Here is a 27,442-nt window from a genome sequence, read left to right as displayed (position 1 = left end):
TGTTATCAAAGGGTGTGAAGTCTACCAATCCGCACATGGCCAGTGTGGTAGACTATGGCTTAACCCCTTCTCACTCTAAGAAGTGACCCGTGCTCTGTAGTGAGCCAGCGATATGTTGATCATGATAGGAATTTGGTCTAGAAAAACTAAAGAAATACCTAGGTACTTCTTTATTCAAATAAACTTGTAAATAGGTGCTTTCGAATCGTCAAGAGAATCTATCACTGGATCGGAACGCCCAATACTTAAAGAAAAACCTATGCGTGAACCATATTGTCATCAAGTTCAAGGAATTTAATAAAAATTGCATTCAAGGATTAAAGTAGATACCTATGACGGTATTACAATGGCATTTACAAACCTGCAGTGAACCTGAACAGCCTGGAATACAGCCCCTCTTGTAAGAAATGTTCACTAAACTTAACTAGTACCTAACTACAACTATACTGGAGTCCTGTCTCGTAAATAAACACTGGAGTTCTGTCTCAAAACACTGGAGTCCTGTCTCAAAACACTGGAAGTCTCTGTTTCAAACATGGGTACGGAAAACTTAAAATTTCTTTGGTCTCAAAACACTAGAATCTCTGACAGCTTACTTAGCGTGGGTTAGGTTCACTCATAGATTAATATTGGGTTCACTGGTTTGCTAAACGTAGCGTGAAATCACTAAAAACGGGCTTTAAATAGTTACAAAAGGTATTGAAAATAGCAAAATCAGAAAACATTACGACCGCCAGCACAGACCAGGTTGTTTGCCCAATTTCTACCATATCAATAGCAAAAAATTGTCTGACAATTTTATTTTCAAGAATATTTATTAAATCAATGATACATACCAAAGGTAGAACCAAATAATATATTGGTAAATATAAATTAATGGTTAGAGAATATTTTTTTCTTTAAAATACAAATATGTTAATGTAAACTAAACTACCAATTTGGTAGAAAAATTAAACATGGGATGCCTTGACCACAGAATAATATATCGAATTTGTCCAGTCACAGTAGCGCGGTCTGCTATTGCCTTTTGGTACTAAATGAATTGAAGTACCATGCTATTTGTTCTAAGATTGATGACCCTGCAAGGTGAGCTCTCTTGGCAGTTGGCACTTAAACAAAGTATGTACTAGGTACCTACTTCGTATTCCTATGTCGATGCACTTGAATAACATTGACAGAGTGGCACTGTTGGAGAACAAAGAATTCTAAGTCTTTGTTTGAGAGACACGAATCTGAGAGACTATCTTGGCGCGTGGCGAAAATCGGAACTAACATTGCCGTCAAGTGTCCCCTTTGTTCTTGTTTGAATAGGTATTCCATCGACATAGGAGGTAATAATTCTTAACATAAAATTTCTTTGGAATATTCTAAGCCTTTGTTCTCCAACAGTGCCCCCCTGACAATATCATTCAAGTGCCAAGAGAGCCTTGTCGCACTGACACTGTAGTCTGTAGTGTATACACCCGCATACAAATTCTTTGATACACCCCTTCTGGGTTCCGTTGAGTCTGAGTGGTTTGGAGTGGTTATTTCTTTATTTCTATTTTTCTCAGAGCAAGAACTCAGAGCCTTAAAACTAATTTTAAAAAACGTCTTATTTACCCAGAGCAGAGCCGTATAACCAGTCCAAAGAGTATAAGTCTTAAAATAGTTATTTATACACGTCAAAAAAATTGGAAAATGGCGATGCAGAAAAGCTTTAATGTAAAAAGATAAAAGAAGTTTGTGGATTGTTTTATTTGTATATTTAATGCAAAAGATCCTCTTACCAATATGTGGCACGAGGCAAGGAAACAAGAGCGATTGATTCGTGGTATGATAGTAGATTATCGCCGAAGAGCCGAGCGTCGCAAGGACTTCTATGAAAAAATTGTTCGTATTAATTAAATCTCTTAGTATTGTGCACTCATTTACATTAGATCATTCTTAAAAATGTTTCTAATATTATCACCTTACGAAATGCTTTTAATATCAGGTTCAATGCAATTTAATAATCGACATATTGATGATTTTCAGAAAGCAGAACCAACACAGTTTTTACAACTACACGGAAGACAATGCAAAATCCATTTAGATCCAGCTGTCGCGGCCGCTGGGGAAGGTCCAGCTATCATGTATGTCAATATTAGAGCCCTCAGTAGAACTCAAATATTTACTAAGTATTTTCTTCTAATTATCATCATTTGTTCACCCTTCAGTTCCAAATTCTAAAACAAATTCAAAACTATAGAGTGCGCGAAACGCGTAGTCCAATCTCAAGTTGCAACAAGTCATTGACTAAAGTTTAAAAACAAACCCCCCCCCCCCCCCCCCCAGCTGTAATCCGTTTTTGTGTACAACGCAGTCGTACACAAAAACTTCCTAGAGCAGTGGCGAGCGCTGTGGTCTTATTAGTGAGAGGTCCCGGGTACGATTCCTGGCTGGGTTAAATTTAGAATATTATAATATATTCTAAATTTATATTTATATCTAAATTTGCTCTGGTCTGGTCTGGCGGGAGGTTTCTGCCGTGGCTAGTTACCACCATACCAGCAAAGCCGTGCCGCCAAACGATTTAGCGTTCAGGTGTGAATTATGATCCACTGTATCATAGTTCCACCAAAATTATTTCCATAATAAACCAAAAGGGTTTAATAAAAACCGCCATACCCCTTCCAGGTTTGCTCGCTTCCTTAATCTTTTACCAACAGGTCAGATTGCAGTCAAGGGCTAACTTGTATCTGAATAATATAAAATAAACTTGCAAATTGTTAACAGGATGCCTTGGCAAGGTGACAGTAACAATATGATAGACAGATTTGATGTGCGGGCACATTTGGACTTCATACCTGATGTGAAAACACCTGACATTCCTCCAGAAGACCTGTCTCAAGAGGAGAGACAGTGCAACTATGAGCGATATAGAATCCTGGCACAGAACGGGTTTCTTGGAATAAGTATGCATTTTAAGTTTTACAGTGCGACAAGGCTCTCTTGGCACTTGAATGACGTTGACAGGGGGGGCGCTGTTGGAGAACAAGGGCTTAGAATATTCAAACAAGAACAAAGTCGACACTTGACGGCAATGTTAGTTCCGATTTTCGCCTCGCGCCAAGAGAGCCTTGTCGCACTGTACTAGCTAACCCAACTCAACATTGCTAGAGGTTTTTTTGCGAATTCTTTTTAGTGGATGGTTCTACATATACAGAAAATTGACATGCAAAATCTCAAGTATCTAAACAGAGGTTAAAGTTGTAGATTTATGTGTCAAATAGTCAATTTATCCTTTTTACTAGTGGCTGCCCGCAGCTTTCCTTGGCGAATATATTATAAATGTTCTTTATTTCCTATCCCATGGGAATTTTGAAAAATCCAGCCTTATTCTTTGTCTGCATTATAAAGGGAACCTCTGCACAATTTCAGCTTTCTAGGTCTAAGGGCTTCGGCTGGGCATTGATGAGTGAGTCAGAACTCTGAATATTCTATAGGAATTAGACATTCTTCTATTAAATCTTTGCTGTACCCAAATCCTAATCTTTGCTGTGCCCAAATCCTAATCTTTGCTGTGTCCAAATCAATTTAATTTTGATCAGATTGATTTTCTGAGCACCATTTTATCTGTAATTGGCTATCTATATACATAATAATTGATGGATGGACATCTTTCAGGTGAAGATAAGTTCCTCCAGCAACTCGCAATTGAAGAGCAATATGGTGTCACTGTAGAAGAGAAAGAGATGCAAAAGGAGAAGTTAAGTGAAAAGAAAGGGACAGGTGCAGCCATAGGATACAATTATAATGATCCTGGGGCCCAACCATCCAGCTATAACGGTAGATTCCGCATTTCTTAAACCCGCTGATGAAGATTTAAGATTTTTGGGTATGAAAGGTGTATGTTTGAGTGTTTTGGAGTCTTTTTATGGCACTCAGTATTCATTACAGGCCCAGAAGTCAAAAAGAAAGAGGTTGAAGTCAAGGATTCCGATGATGATTCAGACTTGGACATCATTGATGTTGATCTAAGTATTGATGTCAACAAAATGGAGGCTTTACAGGTGAGATTTACTTTTTTTTTCCCTTTATATGGGGGCTGTCAAATAGTCAGACTTCTTAATATACTAGAACATAGGATTAAGGCTGATAATTTTATTAAATTCTAAAAAATCAACAACCAAGGTCTTCCTAAAAAAGCTAAACAAGCTGCTAAGCTGAATAAGTTACTATAATAAGCTAAACAAGCTGTTAAGCTGAATAAGTTACTATAATAAGTATTTTCCCATGGTTTTTGATAAAGTTTACCTTTAAATAAACAATAACTGTGTTCAAAATTTGAAGCTTGTGTGTATGCTAGAAGTACCTTAGTATTTTGATGATGAGTGAGTATGTGTGTCAGTGACAAAATTATGAAACTTGACTTGCAATAGTTTTCAAACTACTGGTTCAAATTGATTGAAATTTGGGAATATATCTGTTTATATTATGCCCTCTTGGTCGCCGAAATTTCAAGCTTCTAGCTTTATCGAGAAGAAGTTATAGGGGGTCAAAAACGTCCTGAACTGCTATGAGAAAAGGATGGTACGGGTGTTCCTTTGTTTGCTCGACATGGCGGGGGCACTACGGCCGTGCCCCCAGATAAGCACAACATATTTTGACCTACTGTCGTGAACTGTGCCAGTATCGATAAGATGATCGATTTGGCAAAATTCCGAGTATATTTTTTTGATAGATATCTTCTCATGATATTATGTAGTGGATTTTAGCAAAGCCCTGACGTATGAACAGTTGACAAATTAATAAGCCTATTAGATGATACCCGCGGCTTTGTCTACCGCGGGAACTCTTTGATTTTCTAGGATAAAAAATAGCCTATAACAGGATGCAAGCTATCTGTGTGCCAAATAGATGATGCCCGCAACTCGGGTCCACATGTATGGAGGTTTTAAATATCCTGTGGGAACTTTTTATTTTTCCAGCACAAAAAAAACCATCCCTGGGATGCTGCTATCTCTGTACTAAATTTCGTCAATATAGATTAAACGGATGGGCCGTGAAAAGCTAGCTGACAGACACAGATTCGCATTAATATTAGCATGAATTTGTTTCATTCTAACGCTTTTGAATGTTTGGATAACGTCTATTCGGATAAGGGCTAAGAGTAGTTTGGCTAATGTGTCAAGGACTAAGGTTGAAACCTATGGAGCGCACTTTGACTTTGCTTAGACCTAAGTTTCAGTTAAAACGAGACAGATTTATGCCAGTGGTATAACGCTGTCCCGTTTTAACAGTGTCTTAAGTCTGAGCAAAGTCAAAGTGCGCTCTATAGATCTCAGCCTAAGAGTAGTTTAGCTAATGTGTCGGCCGCGGTTTCAGAGCGCACTAAATGTTTGGCGTACTAGTCAGCACATGTAAATTAAACAATATGGAGCGCAGGCTCACGAGCTGAACGCGGTGGGGCCTCAGTTCGGCATGGCGGGCTGCGACCTGTTCTCGTTCCTCACGGGCGACGCGGACGACGCCGAGCACCAGAAGCAGCTGCTGCGCGAAGAGAAGGAGAAGGCCATGTTCTCCGGCAGGAAGAGCAGGCGCGAGCGACGCGCGCATCGGTAAGTTGGAGACACAATGCTGCGGGGCGTAACTACTTCTATTAATTATATAATGGTACTGATTCTGAGCACAACCAAATTTTAGAGTATTCGCATCCTCTTCTTGCTAATGTAATATGAAAAGGACAGACACAGTTTGACAGTTTTAAATTTAATTTTTAGATGGTACACCCCGTGATTTTAGCGCACAGTCGCGAGCCTACTGTTTAAATTTGTAGCGTGCACTAAAAAGAGTCTTTAAATGTAAAGTTCATGTTTCAAGCATTGTTTCAAAGAAAAGGATGCAGATACTCTAAATTAAGTTAAGAGAAAGACAACGGAATCGGTGCCACTGGTAGACAATTTTTTTGGAGACTAATGTGCTGAACTCCCAAATCTTTCCCCATATGACTTGATTATGAGTACAGTGAATGACAACTACTATTAGTGGTTGTTAGTATCAGTGAGTGCACTACTTATACATCGTACATACTTCGTTGGCGTTGGCAGTAACGGAGTTGCTTCATTTAGGCACAGATTGAGATGACATGCAGTAATTGCAGTCGCGCGCTGTTTCAACTTTAAAGGAATAACATTTTTTGACAGGGACAAGAAGCTAGCGACACGAGTAGTGAGCCCACCAAGCTACGCGGCGCCGTCGTCGCTCGCTCGCGCCAGTCGCTCGCCCACGCGCTCGCCCTCGCGCAGCCCGTCGCCGGAGCACAGCGCCATACAGTTCATCACCTCCTTCGGCCCCGAGGAGGAGGAGAAGCCTCGTGAGTGATAAACTAGTCTCTCTCGCCGAGCTTCGTGGCGGTGTCGTCGCTCGCCCACGCGCTCGCCCTCGCGCAGCCCGTCGCCGGAGCACAGCGCCATACAGTTCATCACCTCCTTCGGGCAGGAGGAGGAGGAGAAGCCTCGTGAATGATAAACTAGTCTCTCTGGCTGAGCTACGCGGTGTCGTTGTCGCTCGCTCGGCCACACGCTCGCCCGGAGGAGGAGGAGAAGCCTCGTGAGTGATAAACCCTCTCGTAAGTGAGAGTGAGTGGCTCTCTCGCCGAGCTATTATCGCTCGCTCGCGCCAGTCGTTCACTGGTGGAGCAGAGAGTGAGTGAGGGGGCGCCAATGCCGTTTACGAAACTCGTACCGCAAAATTCGGGCCATCCCTCCCCTGCCCCGCTTATTTCAGTTTCCTTGATCCGCTACCCAGCTCTACATACATTTCGTGTTTGAAACATATTAAACTATTATCTACTTCATTGAAGCTGGACAGACTTAAGGTGTGAATTTCTTTTAATGCTATAGGTTCATAATTTCCTAACTCCACTCCAATGGACAGGCACTCTTAAGCTTTTGAATATGTAAATATATATAAAAGGATATATAAAAGGAAAAGGTGACTGACTGACTGATTAACTGACTGATCTATCAACGCACAGCTCAAACTATTGGACGGATCGGGCTGAAATTTGGCATGCAGATAGCTATTATGACGTTGGAATCCACTAAGAAAGCATTTTTGAAAATTCAACCCCTAAGGGGGTGAAATAGGGCTTTGAAATTTGTGTAGTCCACGCGGACGAAGTCGCGAGCAATACGCTAGTCTCTTATTATGAAGAAAAACATTTCCTCACTCAATATGTTGCTTAGTAGAAAAACTATGGCATCTTGTTTATCTGTTACTCTTATTGTCGCTATTGCAATAATTTGAATCTCCCTTATTATGTACTAGATAATGCCCGCGACTTGGTCCGCGTGGATTTAGGTTTTTTAAAATCCTGTGGGAACTCTGTGGGGCTTTTTCGGGATAAAAAGTTGCCTATGTCCGTCCCCAAATCGGTTAAACTGTCGGGCTGGGACAAGCTAGCAGGCAGACAGACAGACACACTTTCGTATTTATAATAATTAGTATGGATTTCTCATACAAAATAATACCAATTATAGCATTACTAGATTTGAGTTTTTAAAAATCTCATGGGAATTCTTTATTTGGTACAAAAAGTAGACTATGTTCATCTGAGACGCAAGTTATCTCTGTACATGATCAAAATTTGATCAAAAGTTGTGAAACACATATTTACAATATTAGTATGGCTATTTATATCATAGTTCATGCACACTAAAACTCAGTAAAAAAACTTATTTTCAGCTCCACCACCAAAGCCGCTGTATGCTGATAAATTGAAGCAAAATTTAAAAAAGCCTGATATGCTGTATTCTGAAGCAGTTCGAAAACCTAGACCTCGGTATGTTCTATGACGAGACTTATAAACTTCGTTGTATTACTATAACATATGTAAAGCCTGACCAGAAGAATAAACAACCTCGCCATATTTCGGATAACCCGTGGAACTAATTTATACAAGACCATAATATTATACTTAATGACCATAGACTGCGTATACTAGTGGCACCCCCAGAGCAAATTTTTATATTTCTGGTCAGGCTATATTAAATGCCAAAATGTCTTTACCAGTGTACTTGTATAATATGTCCATTGTCCATATCCGTGTCACCATGACATGAATTTTGTAATATTTTTAGGTCAAAATCGATCGACCTGACGCGTCCTGCAATCGGTCCGCGCGGGCCAAACTCAACATCGAGATCTCGATCTCGTTCCCGTTCACAATCTCGATCTCGATCTCGCTCGAGGTCACGGTCGAGGTCAAGGTCGAAGTCACGCTCATCTTCCCGTTCGAGGTCGTCAAGATCGTCAAGTTCGCGCTCCAAATCCTGCGTCCCGTATCGAAGGACGAGGTCGCGATCGAGGTCAAGGTCAAGGTCGCGCTCGCGGAATTACAGGAGACGATCTAGGAGTCTTTCCAAGTCAGTAACATCTATTCATTTACCTAAACACTAATATTACGAATTACGATACATGTGACTTATTAGTTCACTATTGCACGCGGTGATGTTAGCTAATTTTATAGGTGGTGTCAGCCGCGTAACGTGACTTATAACAAGTTTATATTTGCGCGGTGTCAAAATGGAATTAAGTCACTGATAAGTGTTAACTAAGTACAGGTTTAGGTCATAGTGCTATAAATAAAAGTGTCTGTAATTACTGATTTTGAAATATGTCCCCTAAATCCTATCATCAGTTTGTAACGGCTGAACCGATTTTGATGGGACTTTCATAGGTGGTTAGAGGAGGCAAGGAGTGAATTATATGTGAATAGTGACGTTTTTTAAGTAATATTGGATACAATTAAAAGCAATTTATATAATGATTAACGCCTGATGCAAACAGAGGGGTGTTATAACTTTATCGTGTATATATGTTGTCTGTCTGTGGTATATTAGCACACGAGTAGATATTATAGACCAGAGGGGAAACTTCACACTAGCTCACGCACACCACGACGTGGCACGGGCGCTCCGTTTGCCGCTAACTGGCTCTAACGGAGCGTCCGTGACACGTCGTGGTGTGCGTGAGCTGCGCTATGAGTGAGTGAACCTACAGCCAGCCGCTAGTATGAAGCTTCCCCTCTGGTCTATATGTCTACTCGTGTGATATTAGCGCGCAAACGGATAGGTCAATTTGAATGCGGTTTCTTTGATTCAAAAGCCTGTTTATTCGAGTTGGTCCTTAGCTATGTTTGATGAAAATCTGTTCAACCGTTTGCGAGTTATCAGCTGTTTTCTAAGCCAGTGTAGGGAGCTCTGTAATCCAATTGATATTTATATTTGCACTTGGCTTATGTAAGACTATAATGCAATATTATGGTAACCTTGACTTATTGAGGTGATTTGAAATTGTAATCTTCTAAATATAGGAAAGGTGACTGACTGATTGACTGACTGATTTATCAACGCACAGCTCAAACTACTGGACGTATCGGGCTGAAATTTGGCATGCAGATAGCTATTATGATGCAGGCATCCGCTAAGAAAGGATTTTTGAAAATTCAACCCCTAAGGGGGTGAAATATGGGTTTCAAATTGAGCCTCTATAGCTCAACAGGTAAAGGAGTGGACTGAAAACCGAACGGTCGACGGTTCAAACCCCGCCCGTTGCACTATTGTCGTACCTACTCCTAGCACAAGCTTTACGCTTAGTTGGAGGAGAGAGGGGAATATTAGTCATTTAACATGGCTAATATTCTTTAAAAAAAAAAACAATTTGTGTAGTCCACGCGGACTAAGCTATCAGAGCTTATAACTGTGTTATATATGTATTAAGATAAATAATTGACAATATAATTTCCTGTCCACAGTCATGCTAGTGGCTATGCGAACCATAATAGATCCAGGTCATTTTCATATGAAAGGTAAGCTTGTATTAGTTTTTCTTTTGCTGAGCCCATAAACGGATACATGTGGCGATTATTTTACACAAAAAAAATCGAGAATTTTACAGGGCTTATACAAAAAAAAAAATCTTCAGAGGCTTATTTACAATTGATAAACTTAATGACAAATATAGGCTTTGCATTCAGCAGCTCATAAGAAAGAATCCATACCTCCGTACTAATATTATAACAATGTGAAAATGTCGGTCTGTCTTTCTGCTAGCTTTTCACAACCGATTTTGTCCCGGAAAATTAAATAGTTCCCACAGGATTTAAAAAAAAAATAAACCCACATGGACGAAGTTGCGGACATAAACATCCTATTTTTTAAATTGATTCCAGACTGTTGCACCCGATATATATTTTATTCCGGATTGTTCAAGAATAGCACTAACAGTCTAAGAGAACGGAATGACTATTACGCTTCCGATCTTTTATACCAAGCAGTCGCATAAGCCAGACTTTTTTCCGGATGATTTGATCAATTAAACTAACCGTCTAACAGAACGGAATTGACAGATGGCGGTCACTATACTCTATCCACGGAGCGAAGTTAGTATAGGGCTCTCTCTTTTACGTAATCCCATAGACATGACAAAGACAAAAAACATTCAGAATGCAATTTGAAAATGTTTTCAAAAACATTCGAAATTCAATTCGAAAACAGTTTCGTATGTGATTGGTTGGCGTATCAAAATGGTTAACGCCCACTGAATTTTTGTCTTTGTCTTTTCTATGGAATCACGCAAGAGAGAGAGAGAGAGCCCTTTACTAACTTGTAGATATAGAGTATAGTATACATATAAACAGGTTACTTCAGCAAAGTAAGTAAGCGTAAGTGTATCTATATATGAAATAAAAGAATTGTTTTGTAAGTAAAATGTCGGTTTCGTAACAGCAATGGCAAGAGTACGTCTCAGAAGAAAGCGGTGCCGCGATATTACGGCCGACGCAAGGAGGACAAGTCTTCCAGCGAATTGTCCCTAGACTCCGAGTCCAGCGATTCTCCTGACGACGAAAAAAATAAGTAAGTAAAAACTAGTGTATTATCTGATTACGGGTTGTGAAGCTATGGTCAGGGCACATAGTTCACATAGTGCACATAGTTAGTTGGATGGCGACCTCGCACCGGAAAATGTAGCAAAAAATCTATAAATGTTGCTGTCCCAAGGTGCTTGAATGGCGACCTCGCACCGAAAAATGTAACATTGGAAGACCGCCCACTAGGTGGACAGACGACATCAAAGGAATAGCAGATAGCTAGGACCTGGATTCAGGAGACTCAAGACTATGGCGTGTAGAAGTCCTTACAAGAGACATTTGTGGACCAGCAGTGGACGTCTATCGGTCGACTAATGATGATGACAATGAGTATTTTTACTGTTTATGCATAGGTTTTATCTAAAACTAGCGTCCCGCCCCAGATCTGGCACTGGTACAAGTTACTAAAGATAATGAGAAGTATATTGTGTTTTTCATACAAACGTACCGTCAATTTTTTTTTTACAATTACAAACACAAAAAAAATCATGAAGTGATGATCTTTCATACATGCGATAGTTACTAGCGATCGCTCGCGGCAGAAATATACATCCTCTTTATTCCATATCCCGTTGGAATTTTGAAAAATCTAAATAAATGGACAGTGCATAGGTAGCAGACAAACACTTTCGCATTGATAAATTACTGTGGATTATCAACATCATCACCAATTTTTTTTTAAATAACTGTAAAATGTAATTATTAATTCCTAGCTTATTCCCGCGACTTTGTCTGCGTGGACTGCACAAATTTCAAACCCCTATTTCACCCCCTGAGAGATAGGAATATTCAAAAATCCTTTCTTAGTGGACGCCTACGTCATAATAGCTATCTGCATGCCAAATTTCAGCCCGATCCGTCCAGAAAGAATTATTAAAATTGGTTCAGTAGTTTGAAGTTTCAGAATTTAACGATTGCAAACAAACAAACAAAACAAAACAAAAAAAAAAGTTCACCTCAAAAATGTATAATCTCCATTGCAGGTCAGCAGTGGGCAATAAATCAAACTCATACCAGAATCAGTTACGATTGTCTGGACGCAGCGCCAAAGTCAGTAAGAATCGTTTGTTGTTGCACTGTACGCTTACATAGCCAATTATAGCTCACCCCTAGTTTACTTACAGTTTACAGTCTTTACAGTCTTTACAGCCGACACCGAAGATCTTATCAAAATGAAAAACTATTTAATTCACGTAGCAAAATTAATTTGCAACTTTTAAGCCTTATGGCGTTTGTGCACTCATCCGATTCGTGATGTGACAGATCCGACGAAAAACAAATCGAATGAGTACACACGCGTACAGTACCTGGCAAGAAATATTGCACATCGAACTTTAGGAAGCGAACCGTTTCATAGAGCGTTGTCTCTGTCGTTAAGACCGACGAAACATCACATAGGTATGAGTGACAGAGACGACGCTCTGCAAAGCCGAAATCTCTTTTTAAAGTTCGATGTGCAATATTTCCTGCCGGGTACTGCACGTGCGTTTTGTATGACGGCCACTACGAATCTTTTTTATCGTTTTTTTGCGAACCAAATACGGATGAGTGCACAAACGCCCTTAGCCCATTCTTACACGGGGCGACGCAAAAAACCAGTTTTTAACGGCGACGCACCGATCGGTGTGCACACAAAGCAACTTATTGAAATTGTGTTTGCAACGCTGACGCAACTTATCTTACATAACTAACATTGCTAGATGGCAATATAATTTTTGCGGCATGTTCGCAATGTCGGGATAAGGAAACAATATTTTGGTCTAGGAGGTAAAAAAGCATCCTTATCTTTACGACTACAGTAGGATTGTGGATTAAGCATGAAAAGATGTTTGAAACCACATAGTAAAATGAGTGTTTTATACAATGAATCCATCGTTTTTGTACATTTTAATAAAGACAAAGCATAAAACTTGAGTCGAACCGTGTAAGAACATCAGTTGCGTCGCGGTTGCCGACGCTCGTTGCCAATTAGTTTAGGTTGCGTTGCTGTCTCCCTGTGTGAGAAGGGCCTTAAATAACGCGCGAAGGTAGCTTATTCAACGCGGCTGCTAGAAATTGTAACACAAGGAACTGTATAATAAAGACCTAAATAATATTATAATTAATTACTTATCTTGTATATTAATGACCAAAGATGTGCAGTGTAGCGTCATGCCGCGCAGTTACTCTCGTGTGTTGTTTGTCTCAAAGGGTGCGTTCCACTGAAACCGAGCGTTTTGAGCAATCAGATTATTGAGAAATAACCTGAATAGTCGAAATCGCGCGCCTCCGCTTCAGTGGAAATGCACCCTAGAGGATTTCTTTAAGAAATAGAGCCCCTACAAACTTTGTGAAACTCCACCAGGTTCAAAATTTTTTTTCTTTGACATTAAGTTAAACGTATTGTTGTAATATATACTATTAATACGGGCTGATAACCGGCATGCGTTGTACGACATGTTTACGTCGATGGTACTTGTCAGAAACCAGGCAAGTATCGCCAACAACCAAGTATACGGAGTTTCAACTCAATCGGATGAACATTGCGTGTATGAATGAACGAATAAACATGTTTTTTCATGATAATGTATGGGATGTGCTTTAAAATTTCTTTTTAAATCAAAATGATAAAATATCATAATATCACAGGTACAAAAGTATGATACATTTTAATTACAATAGGGCTGACTTGCGAATCGTTAGATAATCCAACTGTGAAATAAATTTGACAAATCTGTCCCACAACAAATAGTTCGACGCTATAGAACCAAGAAAAAATATAGTAAGAAGTATTTATATATTATATGTCTTATATTAAAATGTACATAGTAAAATTGTAAATATACAGATTATTTAATATCAATTTCTTAAACTCTTCGAATAAAATTTCAAATAAATTCTCACACATAAAATGTTATTATATTGCCTAAAGTTAACAGGAGTGTTTTTCCAGGGCCCCACGCGAGAGACGTTATCAATGAAAGAAAAGTTGAAAAGGAAAATGCAGGCACAGCTATCCAGGCAATGTGAGTTTTCTTAGAAAATGAAATAGTATAGAACATACTCTTTAGAATTAATAAATGGACAAAGGCCCGCGAGTGCCAGACTTTCGTTATTTCGTCAGACTATAAAAGCTGAAAGTCCCTTTGTGTATTGTCACCAACACAGGGAGGAACGATCAGCGACTATGAAGTTTGGATCATGGCAAAGGTGTAAAAAAACTTACGTCAAACTGTAAAGTATTCTTCGAAATAGTCGTTATAAGAAATCACGTCATGTATTGCAAGACACTTTGTATCGTCACAACCCCCTGCCAAAAACCCTTAAACTTTGAACCTGTGTTAAAGACTGTTGGCTGTGCCTTCGTTCGTAAAACTGCTATTGTTTACAAATAACTCCATAGTTAGTTACTTTATTTTTGAGGATCCAAGTTTCGCAACCATACAAGAGAATAAACCAGACGTAGCATTTTACAAGGCAGTGTCTCAGCTCGAGCTGTTATTTGGTGGTGCAGTTATCTTGTAAAACATGATTTTATTTTGGTTAATATGGCTTTTATTAATTGGGTATTTTCCTACTTTTGAATTTGATAAACATTATTACTTTATTATAAACTAGGATAAAAATAATGAAGTAGGCTGAAAAAAATATTAAAATCCAACAAAGATTTACAAAGTTACAGGCATTTTAATTTTGGAGTGGAGGGAGGGTCTTCTATCCCATTCTCGCAAAACGAAAATTTGTATGAAACCGCACGAAGCTACTATGGCATTAGTAAGGTGTGACGTCAAAATTCTATATCGCTGTCTCTGTCTAATCAGAAATATTTAAATGCTTATAACTTTTTTGCTATTTGATAGATTTAATCAGTTTACGTCATTATTTTTATCCTAGTTCATAATATCAATACTTATAATAAAGTAATAAAAAAGTTGGGAGTCAAATACCCAATTCTTGTTCTTGTTGGTGATTAATTAAAAGTTTCTGTGTATTTACCAGTGCTTTGGTTTTACAGACGTTGATGGATAAGCCTTTAGCTTCTTTTACTATTGCTACTTTGGTTATTAGTTGTTGCAGCCGGTGGCACAGTTAGCAATTAATATTGTAATGTGAGAAGTGAGGACTATAGTAGTGTAATGATTGTATATTGTTGCAGTGCGCGCAGACAAGCGGGCTGAGGCGGAGCGGCTGGAGCGCGAGTCGCGTCGCCAGGCGCGCCGAGACGAGGAGATGCGCGAGCTCGCGCTCAAGCTGCGCCGCAAGTCCGTCATACACGCACCCACGCACACGCACATACACTCACGCACGCAAGCAAGCACAAACGCACACCTATAGTCCGCGACAGGTTGATATGGAAATCGGGGCGGATGGGGGGATGCATAGCGCGGGAACTGTGCGGGTGTGCGGGGCGTTCCCTCCCCAATTACCATCTCGACCTGTTGCGTGCTATACACATGCAACAAAACGGATTCCCAATACTACCTTACTACACTTCCAACTGCTTAAAGCCGAAAACATACTTGTAACGCCGCAAGTCCGACATACACACGCACATGGACACACGCATGCACATGCACACTCTCACGCGCAAGCACAAGCGCACCTAACACATGCAAATTCATGCAAGCACGGAGGTACACACGCATGTACCAAGAGTTGGCCAAAATGCGAAAATCCTACAGAAAATATTATTTTCAAATCGAACGATAATTTTATTATATTAGTGTGACTCAAAAATGAATAAATGATGTTTTATGTAAATAAACTTATAAACTAAGATGATTCTGACTAGACTCAGTGTTTAGTTGACGTGTAGTTTCGAACCCATCCGGGGTTCATTTTCACAGAGACTTAGCTTACCTGTACGAAATTAATAGATCAATGTATGAAATGCTCAAAAATATGTTTGTTACAGGCAACGTGAAATGAGACATCAGCGTTACCGTAACTCCAGCGACGAAGATTCCGACAGAAGTCGCAGTGGCTCTTCCTCTAGGTAATTTCACTTGTCTTGAATCTATCCTCTTTTCCTTTTTTTTAAATAAAAATAGCGAGCATACTAGCAGGTGGGTCACGGATGTTAAGCGATTACCGCCGCCCGTGAACATTTGCAGCACCAGAGCGATCGCCAAGGCGTTGCCGGCCTTTCAGGAATTTGTTGGACCGCCCCTTGAATAACTCCATGTTGTAATCTATATTATTCGACAGGTTGAGATGGCAACCCGCGCTATCCCGCAATGGGTTAGCGCGGGGGTAGTGCGAGTGTACGGGCATGCCGCCCCTCCCCCCCCCCCCAATACCCCGATTGCTATCTCGACCTGTCGCGAACTATAGTGGGAAGGGAGTTGACTCCATAGTTTACATGTGCGTGGAAAAAAGGATCTGGCACAGCGGTCGGCGTGCACCAGGCACCCAGGTGGTGAGGGTACAATTGTTTAAGGTGGCCTTTAAATAATCCATCAATTCGTCTGGGATAGGGCGAAAAATTACTGTAATCTAATCCTAATATAATATTATGTGAAAGTGTGGATGTTTGTTACGCAAAAACTACTGGACAGATTTGGCTGAAATTTGGAATGGAGATAAATTATACCCTGGATTTTGAAAAACGTAAATTTACGCGGACGGAGTCGCGGGTGTGAGATTTTTGTATAAAGAAGAGAGAGAAGTTAAGACAGTGGGCTTTAATAGTGATGGCTAATAACATCTAATGATGACTAACCAAAGTTATCATCTATCAATTATTAATTGAAATGTAGGTAGTTGTAAATTTTGTCAGGTAAGGCCAATATTAAGTTATTAAAATCAAGCAAAGCATCTGCTGTATTATCTGTGATGATAAATTAAATCCAATGATTACTAATGAAAGTTATCATTTATCAATTATTTGTCAGGTAAGGCCAAATACTAAGTAATTAAAAAATCAAGCAAAGCATCTGCTGTATTATTTCAAAGTAAGAACCCTAATCATCTAAACAGGCTTCTATAATAATTAGAAGCTAACAACCTAGTGTTTACTTTTATCTCAATGTATAAAATAAATAGCACAAGAGGGTAGGTTATAAATACAGAAGTAAAACCAACCAAGTCGAATAATAATTAATCATTTATTGAAAGATCTTTAATACTTTAATCTTTATAGACCTATCTGTATTTTGTTGTATTTCTCAGCATAGGGCTATTTCATATTTAAATGAATCTACCACCCGTTTCCAAAGGTGTTTCGTTGTGGAGAAGAAATGGGCAAAGAAACTCCACAACACACATCTTTTAAAAGCATTACAACATTCCATAATACATAACATAATATCTAAACATATTTGGTACATGGTTATAATAACTAAACCTTTATAAGGCAAGTGATTACAATAAAATATAAGAATACTTAACTTTAGTAACTCTGTCGCCTTTGTTTACTCTGAAGTCACATCACTTCACTAGACTAAGGCTGTAGTTAACACGAGGAGTTATAATACGAGACTGCCCCTTTATCGATGTGTGTCCCGTTTTTATCCTCTCTCCATTGTAAACCAACCACAGGCCACCGTCACATGACATCTTTAATAATTATTTATGTTGGTACAATGGTACGCTTTGTGCTTTCAATAAGAAAGATGGTGGCATCCGTCCCATCGCTGTTGGCTGTACTTTTCGCCGTTTGGCGTCAAAATTAGCGTGTAGTCACATAGTCTCTACCCTAAAGGATAAATTCCAACCTATTCAAGTTGGATTCGGCAGTAAAGGAGGTTGTGAAGCAGCAGTTCATTCGGCTCGTACTTTCTTAACGAATGGCGAGGTTGAGGTACTGCTGAAAGTAGATGTAAAGAATGCTTTTAATTCTTTGGACAGGGCAACTTTGCTGACAGAAGTCTCAACGCAACTTCCTGAAATTTACCCATATGTTTGGCAATGTTACAGCTCTGCTTCTAAATTATTCTTTGGAGATAGCGATATTAAGTCTTCTGTAGGCGTTCAGCAGGGGGATCCTTTAGGTCCGGCCCTGTTCAGCTTAGGGATCCATAACCATATCTCAAATTTAACATCTAAATTTAACATATGGTATCTTGATGATGGAACCATTGGGGGCAACGTGGATGACGTTCTAAAAGATCTTAATCATATTAAGCAACAGTTTGGGAAAATTGGTTTAGAACTTAATTTTTCGAAATGCGAATTGTTTTTTACAGAAAAACTGTCGCAAGAAAGAATTCTATTGGCCTCTGAATTATTCAATGAAATTTCACCTAATATTAAAATACTTGATAAACGTTCACTTTGCCTTCTCGGTGCTCCTCTTTATAATGAATCCATACAACCACTCTTGGATCAAAAAGTCAGAACATTTTCGGCTAATACCGACAAATTGGGCACTCTAAATTCTCACATTGCATTTTCGATCCTAAAATATTGCCTTTTTGTACCTAAATTAATTTACATTCTCCGCGCGAGCCCAATTTGGAAATTTCATGGACTACTCGATAACATGGATGCCACCCTTAAAAGTACACTAGAACAAATTCTAAATTTAACTTTTGATGAGCACTCCTGGAACCAAGCAACTTTACCGGTCAAGTACGGTGGCATCGGCGTGAGGAAAATTTCCAGTGTAGCTCTTCCGGCTTTTCTGTCCTCTGTGCATAGTATAAAAGAGCTTAGCTCTCAAATTCTCAAATCCAATTCATCATTGACCTATGCCGCAGAGGCCCTAGAGAGTTGGAAGGTCAGATGTCCCAATGTCGACATCCCGAAGGAACGTACTACACAAAAACTTTGGGATTTGCCATTGGTTCAACTGACACATACGAATTTGGTTCAAAATCTTACAAGTGACAGAGATCGTGCCAGGCTTCTAGCATTATCCGAAAAGGAATCTGGGTATTGGCTGCATGCCTTGCCATCAAAAAATCTCGGCACACTTTTAGATAACGAAAGTTTTCGTGTGGCACTAGGTCTCAGATTGGGAACACCACTGTGCCATCAGCACAGATGTCCGTGTGGAAAAGAGGTTGATAAATTTGGAATCCACGGACTCTCTTGCCAAAGGAGCTCCGGTAGGCTGTTTAGGCATGGCTCTCTTAACGATACAATTAAAAGAGCTCTTGCCACCATAAATATTCCTGCGCTCATTGAGCCGGCAGGGATTAGTCGGGATGATGGCAAGAGACCTGATGGATTGACGCTGGTTCCCTGGGAACGGGGACGGGCGCTAATGTGGGACGCAACTTGCGTTGACACATTGGCCCCGTGTCATATCAGGAAGACAGCATCAAGACCGGGAGCCGCAGCAGAAACAGCTGAAAACGGCAAGCGGCGCAAGTATGCCTCTCTTATAGAGAGTTACATTTTTGTGCCGTTTGCCGTGGAGACCCTGGGGCCATGGAGTCTTAGTGCTAAAAATTTTTTACGAGACATTTCACCGCGATTAATAGCCTCAACTGGTGACAGAAGGGCTGGCTCATTTTTTGCGCAGCGGATCAGCCTGGCTGTCCAGCGCGGAAATGCAGCCAGTATTCTTGGCACCATTCCACGCGGTCATGATTTATATAGTAATTAGATAAGGCTAGCCTTAAGTTTTATTGTATTAAAAAAAAAATAGTAAAAAAAAAAAAAAAAAAATTTAAATAAAAATACAACAGAGCTAACTAAAAAAAAAAAAAAAAAAAAAAAAAAAAAAAAAAAAAAAAAAAAAAAAAAAAAAATGGTAGGTACCATTGTACCAACATTGAGATTGTTGACATTATTATTAATTTACTTAAATAATATTATTTGCAACATGTATTGACGGTTTACTTATTATTGTTTTACTACATCAATTAATGCCATACTCTATTGATGATTTACATATTATTTCACATAATTTCTATAGACAACTGTATTTTAAATCCAGCCATATCCTGTCAATCCTAGTATGTTGTCAGTATTTACTTTACAATAAATAATTAGTCATATGTATCGATAATTTACATAATATTATTTTTCGTATTGTCACATTCCTAGATATTAAATTGGACAACAATAAAGAATATAAGATACTACTAAATCATAACCTTTCGGGTTGGGTAACATTGACGTTGATATCCTGTCGCGGGATAACGATTCTGTTTAAATTATTACTACAAATATTTATTGTAGACTCCAAGTTTATGATTGGGTCAATTCTAGCATAATAATTATGTATCCAATTTTATCGTAATATAACACGGCCATACTGACAAGTACTTCGTTCCCGAAGTACATAGGGAAATTAGAAAGAAAAGAAAAAATCTAGCTAAGAGCTAAATAAAAAAAATAACTGTAAGCTAAAAAGATCTATAAGCTAAGGAAGATCTATAAGCTAAAAAGATCTATAAGCTACAGCTACCTAGTTTAACTGTCCCTAACTGGCTGCGCCCCATAATTTAATGTTTAAAAATTATTTTTTTTGTATAATATGCATAGTTTTTTTTTTATTATTATTAGTTTTTTAAAGGAAGGGGTCTTGTACTAGACTCTTGCCCAGTAGAGGTCATTACTAGACCTCGCTACTTACTGGCACCGTCCGAACAAGCCGTCTAACATTACCAACCAATATTTTTTAACATTTTTTTTTTTTTTTTTTTTTTTTTTTATTGGTACTAGTAATGATTAGTGCCAGCAGCCCTAACTAACTGGCCTAACCGCTGCCCCCCCATAAATGGGTCTTGTACTAGACTCTTGCCCAGTAGAGGTCATTACTACACCTCGCTACTTACTGGCACCGTCCGAACAAGCCGTCTAACATTACTAACCAATTTTTTTTTTTATTCGTTTGTTTGTTTTTTTTTTTATTGGTACTAGTAATGATTAGTGCCGGGCAGCCTAACTAACTGGCCTAACCGCTGCCGCCCCATAAATGGGTCTTGTACTAGACTCTTGCCCAGTAGAGGTTATTACTAGACCTCGCTACTTACTGGCACCGTCCGAACAAGCCGTCTAACATTACTAACCAATATTTTTTAACTCTTTTTTTTTTTTTTTTATTGGTACTAGTAATGATTAGTGCCAGGCAGCCTAACTAACTGGCCTAACCGCTGCCGCCCCATAAATGGGTCTTGTACTAGACTCTTGCCCAGTAGAGGTCATTACCTAGACCTCGCTACTTACTGGTACCGTCCGAACAAGCCGTCTAACATTACTAACCCTTTTTTTTTTTTGTTTTTTTTTTTTTTTTTTGGGTCTAGTAATGATTAGTGCCGGGCAGCCTAACTACCTAGCTAACTGTCTGCCGCCCCCATAAATGGGTCTCGTACCAGGACATTACTGAATTATCACCAATAAGATGTATCACACCAATGGTGTAATACCAGCACTGTCAAGTCGAGCCGTCTAACATTACCCGACCAATGAAAAGGGCAATGATTAGTGCCAGGCAGACCTAACTAACCTAACTCCCTTTGTTTTATATGTTTGAATAATAAAAATTGTCCCCTTTGGGAATAATAACATCCGTTTCATACGGGAATAAAAAAATTGTCCCCTTTGGGAATAATAACATCCGTTCCATACGGGAATAATAACATTTGTCCCATTCGGGGATAATCATTGGATTTTTTTTTTTTTTTTTTTTTTTTTTTTTTTTTGTTTTTTTTTTGTTGGTTGCTACATTCGGGAGTCTTAACATTTTGTCACATTGTGAGTCTTAACATTTTGTATCCATTGAGCATATATTTTTTTTTTCTTCCTCTGTTCTGTCATTTAGCATAAATTATTAGTATGTTTTATTACCATTCGGCCATCTTGATAAGTACTTCGTTCCCGAAGTACATAGAAAAATAGAAAAATGCAGCCAGTGAACTTAAATGAACAGCGGCAACAAAAGTACCGACATAAAAAAAAATATAAGATTGCTCCATTCACAAAACGATATTCAATGATTCAATGTCAATGTTACTGTCATAAAAACCAAGATAGCCAGACGTCAGACCGAAATCAGAGTAGAATAGAATATGTTTTCTTTGTTGTTACCAAACAATGTTCCCCAATGTTAATATGTATACGGTTACTACTATTACGGTTAAAGAACTTTATTCTCACTAAGAAATAAATTCACTTACATGAGAAATTTAACAAATAAACAGTAGGTATCTTATCCACACATCCACTGCGATTTTATACAAAATAAAGTGGGTAGAAATAGAATTGGCAAAACACGGATTACTAGAAACGGCTTGGTAGTAGTATAATAGTTATAATATCTGTACCTATGTGTATGTATTACATATGTATTATAGTAAGTATAGGGTTTATAGTATATATAAATGTATACATATATCGCACCGACGACACACTGTCGCAACCCAAAACATGTCAAATTTGAGTGACTGACTAACTGTCGTGATACCCTAACCAATATTTCATCATCTTTAGTTACATCTAAATTCGACGAAGAAGGACGTGACAGTTTACTGTTTAGACCGCATTAATTCAAATTGGAACGATATTGTTGAATCAGGTATGTAAAAGTTCAACTATGAATTCGAGTTAATACAATATAGCTGATTTAAACCTAAATAGATATTTCTAGTGTGTAGGTGTATTTCTAGTTATTACACTATTATCGATTCACAGAAATGAAATTTAAAATAGTATTTTCACTTAAGACACCCTTATTGGTTTAGTAAGTAATTTTAATGTGAATTAAATTGTGACCAGTGGGGTAGTAATTTTAATGTGAAGCTGGAAACCAAACGTTATTTTTCTGTTGCTTTGACATCAGCATAAACAATTAAACAAAAATATTAAAAGACGAAAGAACTGCTCGACAAAATATGATTCCCAGGACCTATTATGAATCTTACTTGCGAAGTTTGACTGGTTGATTTTAAGTACTTAAATAAAAAATATTGCTGTCATTTTGATGCTAATTATTAGAAACAGACTGATGTAAAACTAGTTTAAGCATACTATTATTATAGAAATACTATTATTTAATTTTGCCTAGCTCCAATTTAGTGACTACGTACAATTACTGTGCAGTTACAACAATAGCTGATTATTTAAGTTAAAAAAAAATATTTTGATTGGCTCTGTTTTTTTTTTTTTTGTATTCAAGACAAATTTTGTTTATTGTTTTGGAAGGTTTTTTTTTTGTTGAAAAAGGCAGAAATTGTTGAAATTAAATTATTACTTTTTATAAATAAAAACTGATTATCTGATTGAATTTTCTTGATTATCTGGTTTTATTCATCAATGTCCAAACCTGAATGTGAAAATTATTTTTTTTGGAGGGAGCTATAAAACTTAAAACTAAATTAAATAATTGTTGTAACTACAAAATTATACTCAAAACCATAAGGAAAAAGTCAACCATTATTTATAGTAACTCAAAAATTTTCAGCAATAACTATACAACTAAAAATAATTACTCTTTCTGAAAACTTTTTTTTTTTTTTTTAGCAATACAGTCTTAACTCAAAAATTGCGAATTACAGTTACTACCTGTAACTTTGAAATAATTAGTAAATGATAATTGCGTTAATATTATTTATAAACCTTATAAAGTATTCACTTTTTTATAATCTATAACAGGAAGTGAATAATCAGTTTTTCGTCGATTCTGAAAAAGTCATTCTCTGAGTCACGACAGCACTGCATCACCAGTGCGACACGTATATTTAAAAATGTTTATATGTTTGTATTTTATTTTTATTTTTATAGTCATGTATGTGAATTTAGTATGAAAATATATTGTAGTTATATTTATATGTAACTATGTAATGTAGCATATGGTTTTTTTTTTTTTTTTTTTGAGGTATTATTGTAAGTAGGTTATATTATTGAAACCATTTATTGAGTAGTATTAAGTCATTTTGTGCATCTGTGATGATTGTGTGTATTGAGTTGCCATAGTAAAATAAACATGTATCATCAGCGTACAACAGTATTTGATCCCTGAGGAACGCCAAATGTACAAACAGGTTTTGGTTTACTCCTATGATCTCCAGTTTTTTTTTTATTACCGCTTGAATAAATATGTTCTTTATTTGATTTGTATGTATATCAAACAAACTCAAAACAGGAATAAATTAATAACACGTTGTAACGTAGGTATTTCCTAAAATAAAATGTGGGACGTATTATTATTTTTTGTTGGATGACCAATTGAAAAAAAAAATAGGTTCCTATTTACTTGATTGGTTTGTCAAAATAATAAGATAAAATAAAATCAGGTTCAACCTAACCTCAAAGTTTATTGCTGATATGTGGGAACAATAAGAATATTTTATTAAAAAGAAAATACTTTTGAAATGAGATATTTCGACAAAAGAAGATTAAATAAAACAAACTATATTTAAGGGGAATTATTCTTAAGCGAAGTTATAATAATATTATAGAGTTAAGAATAAAATTAATGTAAGAAATCTCAAAGAATTTGTAGTTGTATTATTATTATTATTAATTTGTATGTGGAAACAGTTTGGTAATCTTAATCCTTATTTATTAAAAAAAAATGTTAAATGTTATAATAATTTCACTGAGTAGAAAAAATTACTTGAGTAGGCAATCTGCTTTGCGTTGTTTTAAGAACGGATGGATAATCTCTTGTGTTGTTTTAAGAAAAGACAAATAGTTGAATTATTTTAAGAAGCAAAATAAATAAATATAGTTTATGTTTAAGTTGAATTAATCAGAATAAGTTAATTTCTTCAAGTTTTGAGCTGTAAGTACGGTGCGATTTCTTAAAAGCAAACCTACTGATTTGATTATTATTATTGTTTCGGTATATCATAACTTTCTAAATGATTTCACATTTACATATACTTTATCAAAAACCGTTCGGCCAATCTGACCTCTAACTAGACTTATTCTTATCCAAATAAATTATACCACAACACGTGGTTTATCTAACTAATTAAAATCTTTTATGATTACCCTCACAAAAACTTTTTCATAGAAACAATACCACAAAATCGTGGTTTTAAATTTACACTTTTCTTCACACACAACGCACAAAATTGTACTTAGCTTGATCAAACGACGCGACGTTTCAACCGGCGGTGCCACACCAGCACCAAGTGCCGCTGACAACAGAGTTGCCCCTCGCTTTGGGATCATCGGGCACCAACACCAAGTGTCACCGACGACAGGCGGCAGCCTGTCGCTTCGAGGAGAAGCCGTATCCACGATTGCTGAAAGCATTTGAAAAGTATTAGTATTTCGACAAGAAGAGTATCGTATCCCACTTCTGATGTGAGATTTTTGTATAAAGAAGAGAGAGAAGTTAAGACAGTGGGCTTTAATAGTGATGGCTAATAACATCTAATGATGACTAACCAAAGTTATCATCTATCAATTATTAATTGAAATGTAGGTAGTTGTAAATTTTGTCAGGTAAGGCCAATATTAAGTTATTAAAATCAAGCAAAGCATCTGCTGTATTATCTGTGATGATAAATTAAATCCAATGATTACTAATGAAAGTTATCATTTATCAATTATTTGTCAGGTAAGGCCAAATACTAAGTAATTAAAAAATCAAGCAAAGCATCTGCTGTATTATTTCAAAGTAAGAACCCTAATCATCTAAACAGGCTTCTATAATAATTAGAAGCTAACAACCTAGTGTTTACTTTTATCTCAATGTATAAAATAAATAGCACAAGAGGGTAGGTTATAAATACAGAAGTAAAACCAACCAAGTCGAATAATAATTAATCATTTATTGAAAGATCTTTAATACTTTAATCTTTATAGACCTATCTGTATTTTGTTGTATTTCTCAGCATAGGTCTATTTCATATTTAAATGAATCTACCACCCGTTTCCAAAGGTGTTTCGTTGTGGAGAAGAAATGGGCAAAGAAACTCCACAACACACATCTTTTAAAAGCATTACAACATTCCATAATACATAACATAATATCTAAACATATTTGGTACATGGTTATAATAACTAAACCTTTATAAGGCAAGTGATTACAATAAAATATAAGAATACTTAACTTTAGTAACTCTGTCGCCTTTGTTTACTCTGAAGTCACATCACTTCACTAGACTAAGGCTGTAGTTAACACGAGGAGTTATAATACGAGACTGCCCCTTTATCGATGTGTGTCCCGTTTTTATCCTCTCTCCATTGTAAACCAACCACAGGCCACCGTCACATGACATCTTTAATAATTATTTATGTTGGTACAATGGTAGGTACCATTGTACCAACATTGAGATTGTTGACATTATTATTAATTTACTTAAATAATATTATTTGCAACATGTATTGACGGTTTACTTATTATTGTTTTACTACATCAATTAATGCCATACTCTATTGATGATTTACATATTATTTCACATAATTTCTATAGACAACTGTATTTTAAATCCAGCCATATCCTGTCAATCCTAGTATGTTGTCAGTATTTACTTTACAATAAATAATTAGTCATATGTATCGATAATTTACATAATATTATTTTTCGTATTGTCACATTCCTAGATATTAAATTGGACAACAATAAAGAATATAAGATACTACTAAATCATAACCTTTCGGGTTGGGTAACATTGACGTTGATATCCTGTCGCGGGATAACGATTCTGTTTAAATTATTACTACAAATATTTATTGTAGACTCCAAGTTTATGATTGGGTCAATTCTAGCATAATAATTATGTATCCAATTTTATCGTAATATAACACGGGCATCAGCTAGTAATAAAATGAATAATGTTGTTAACTTTACACACTATACACAGATCTTTGATTCTTCTCCAATTTTTACATATTTTTGTTTTTGTCTATAGACAATCCCCATTGTCGGAAAAGAAGCGGGATGCTCGAAGCCGTTCAAAGAGCAACCCCCCACAAGAAAAACGTATACCCGTTTGGGAAGCCGACAAAGACCCGTCGCCACCACCACCGCCGGTATATAAACCCAAACCTCCTGAAATGGACGAAAGCTCATATTTAAGCAGAAATCGAAACCCAGAGAGCTCAGAGGGGTATACCAGAGAAACAAGAAGCGATAATAGAGAGCAAAGCTATCAGAATAGATATGACAAATACCCAAATCGAGAACCAGGTAGGCACTTCGATAACTGCTTCAAACACGACGGGTATGAAGGTGCGAGTAGATTCGATCAGGAGAGGTACCAAGGGCCCGTGAGACGCCAGTTCATCCCAAGAGGCGGCTATAGGAACCAGAATGTTAGGAGTGCTGAACAAAATTATGGCGATACCTCCACGAGTAGATATCGAGATCCTGAACATAGTTACGGTGACGCCTCTTCTAGCCGATACCGTGAACAAAGAGAATATGGGGACGGCCCATCTGGACGCTACCGTGATACTGAACAAAACTATGGCGAGGGCCCGTCAGGCCGATATCGCGATTTTGGACAAAATTACGGCGATGGTCCTTCGAACCGGTATCGACACCACCAAGACCGAGATCCGAATAATTATACAAACAAAGTTAAGCTTGTAGATTATTAAGCTAAGTAGATAAACGCCAATTTAGTATGGTTATGTATCATAGTAAGTATAAATTAATGAATAAACATATTATATGCATAAATAATACAAAGTTTTATTTTTATCCTCAATTTA

The 27,442-nt window shown here is 37.4% G+C and overlaps 2 protein-coding genes across 4 annotated transcripts in view; one reads left to right on the top strand and one right to left on the bottom strand.

Annotated features, from left to right (window-relative positions):
• Window positions 1–27,442, bottom strand: part of LOC117989342 (inositol-tetrakisphosphate 1-kinase-like) — a 218,837-nt gene that overhangs the window by 16,621 nt on the left and 174,774 nt on the right. The window lies entirely within an intron of this gene.
• Window positions 1,645–27,405, top strand: LOC117989340 (CLK4-associating serine/arginine rich protein-like). 3 transcript variants are annotated; one of them, XM_034976688.2, is made up of 16 exons: window positions 1,645–1,872; window positions 2,017–2,114; window positions 2,758–2,936; window positions 3,649–3,810; window positions 3,922–4,034; window positions 5,410–5,582; window positions 6,168–6,337; window positions 7,711–7,807; window positions 8,106–8,390; window positions 9,782–9,835; window positions 10,755–10,883; window positions 11,881–11,947; window positions 13,830–13,902; window positions 15,033–15,138; window positions 15,792–15,872; window positions 26,638–27,405. In XM_034976688.2, the coding sequence occupies exons 1-16, from the start codon at window positions 1,774–1,776 to the stop codon at window positions 27,326–27,328; spliced, it is 2,577 nt and encodes an 858-aa protein (XP_034832579.1). In that variant the 5' UTR covers window positions 1,645–1,773; the 3' UTR covers window positions 27,329–27,405. The 3 variants fall into 3 exon arrangements, 2 of the variants coding, with proteins under 2 accessions (XP_034832579.1, XP_069359897.1); XR_011237679.1 differs by lacking the exon at window positions 26,638–27,405 and having other exon boundaries at window positions 11,881–11,951; XM_069503796.1 differs by lacking the exon at window positions 9,782–9,835.

The sequence above is a fragment of the Maniola hyperantus genome, chromosome 16 (assembly GCF_902806685.2).
Source record: "Maniola hyperantus chromosome 16, iAphHyp1.2, whole genome shotgun sequence".
Taxonomy (NCBI): domain Eukaryota; kingdom Metazoa; phylum Arthropoda; class Insecta; order Lepidoptera; family Nymphalidae; genus Maniola; species Maniola hyperantus.
This window is presented reverse-complemented; position numbering and strand designations above follow the sequence as displayed.

Excerpts from the sequence above, each read along its gene's own strand:
- LOC117989340 (XM_034976688.2), top strand. The coding sequence starts at position 1,774 with ATGTGGCACGAGGCAAGGAAACAAGAGCGATTGATTCGTGGTATGATA. Across the intron at positions 4,035-5,409 it reads ACAAAATGGAGGCTTTACAG|GCTCACGAGCTGAACGCGGT; the intron begins GTGAGATTTACT and ends TATGGAGCGCAG. Across the intron at positions 8,391-9,781 it reads CGATCTAGGAGTCTTTCCAA|TCATGCTAGTGGCTATGCGA; the intron begins GTCAGTAACATC and ends TCCTGTCCACAG.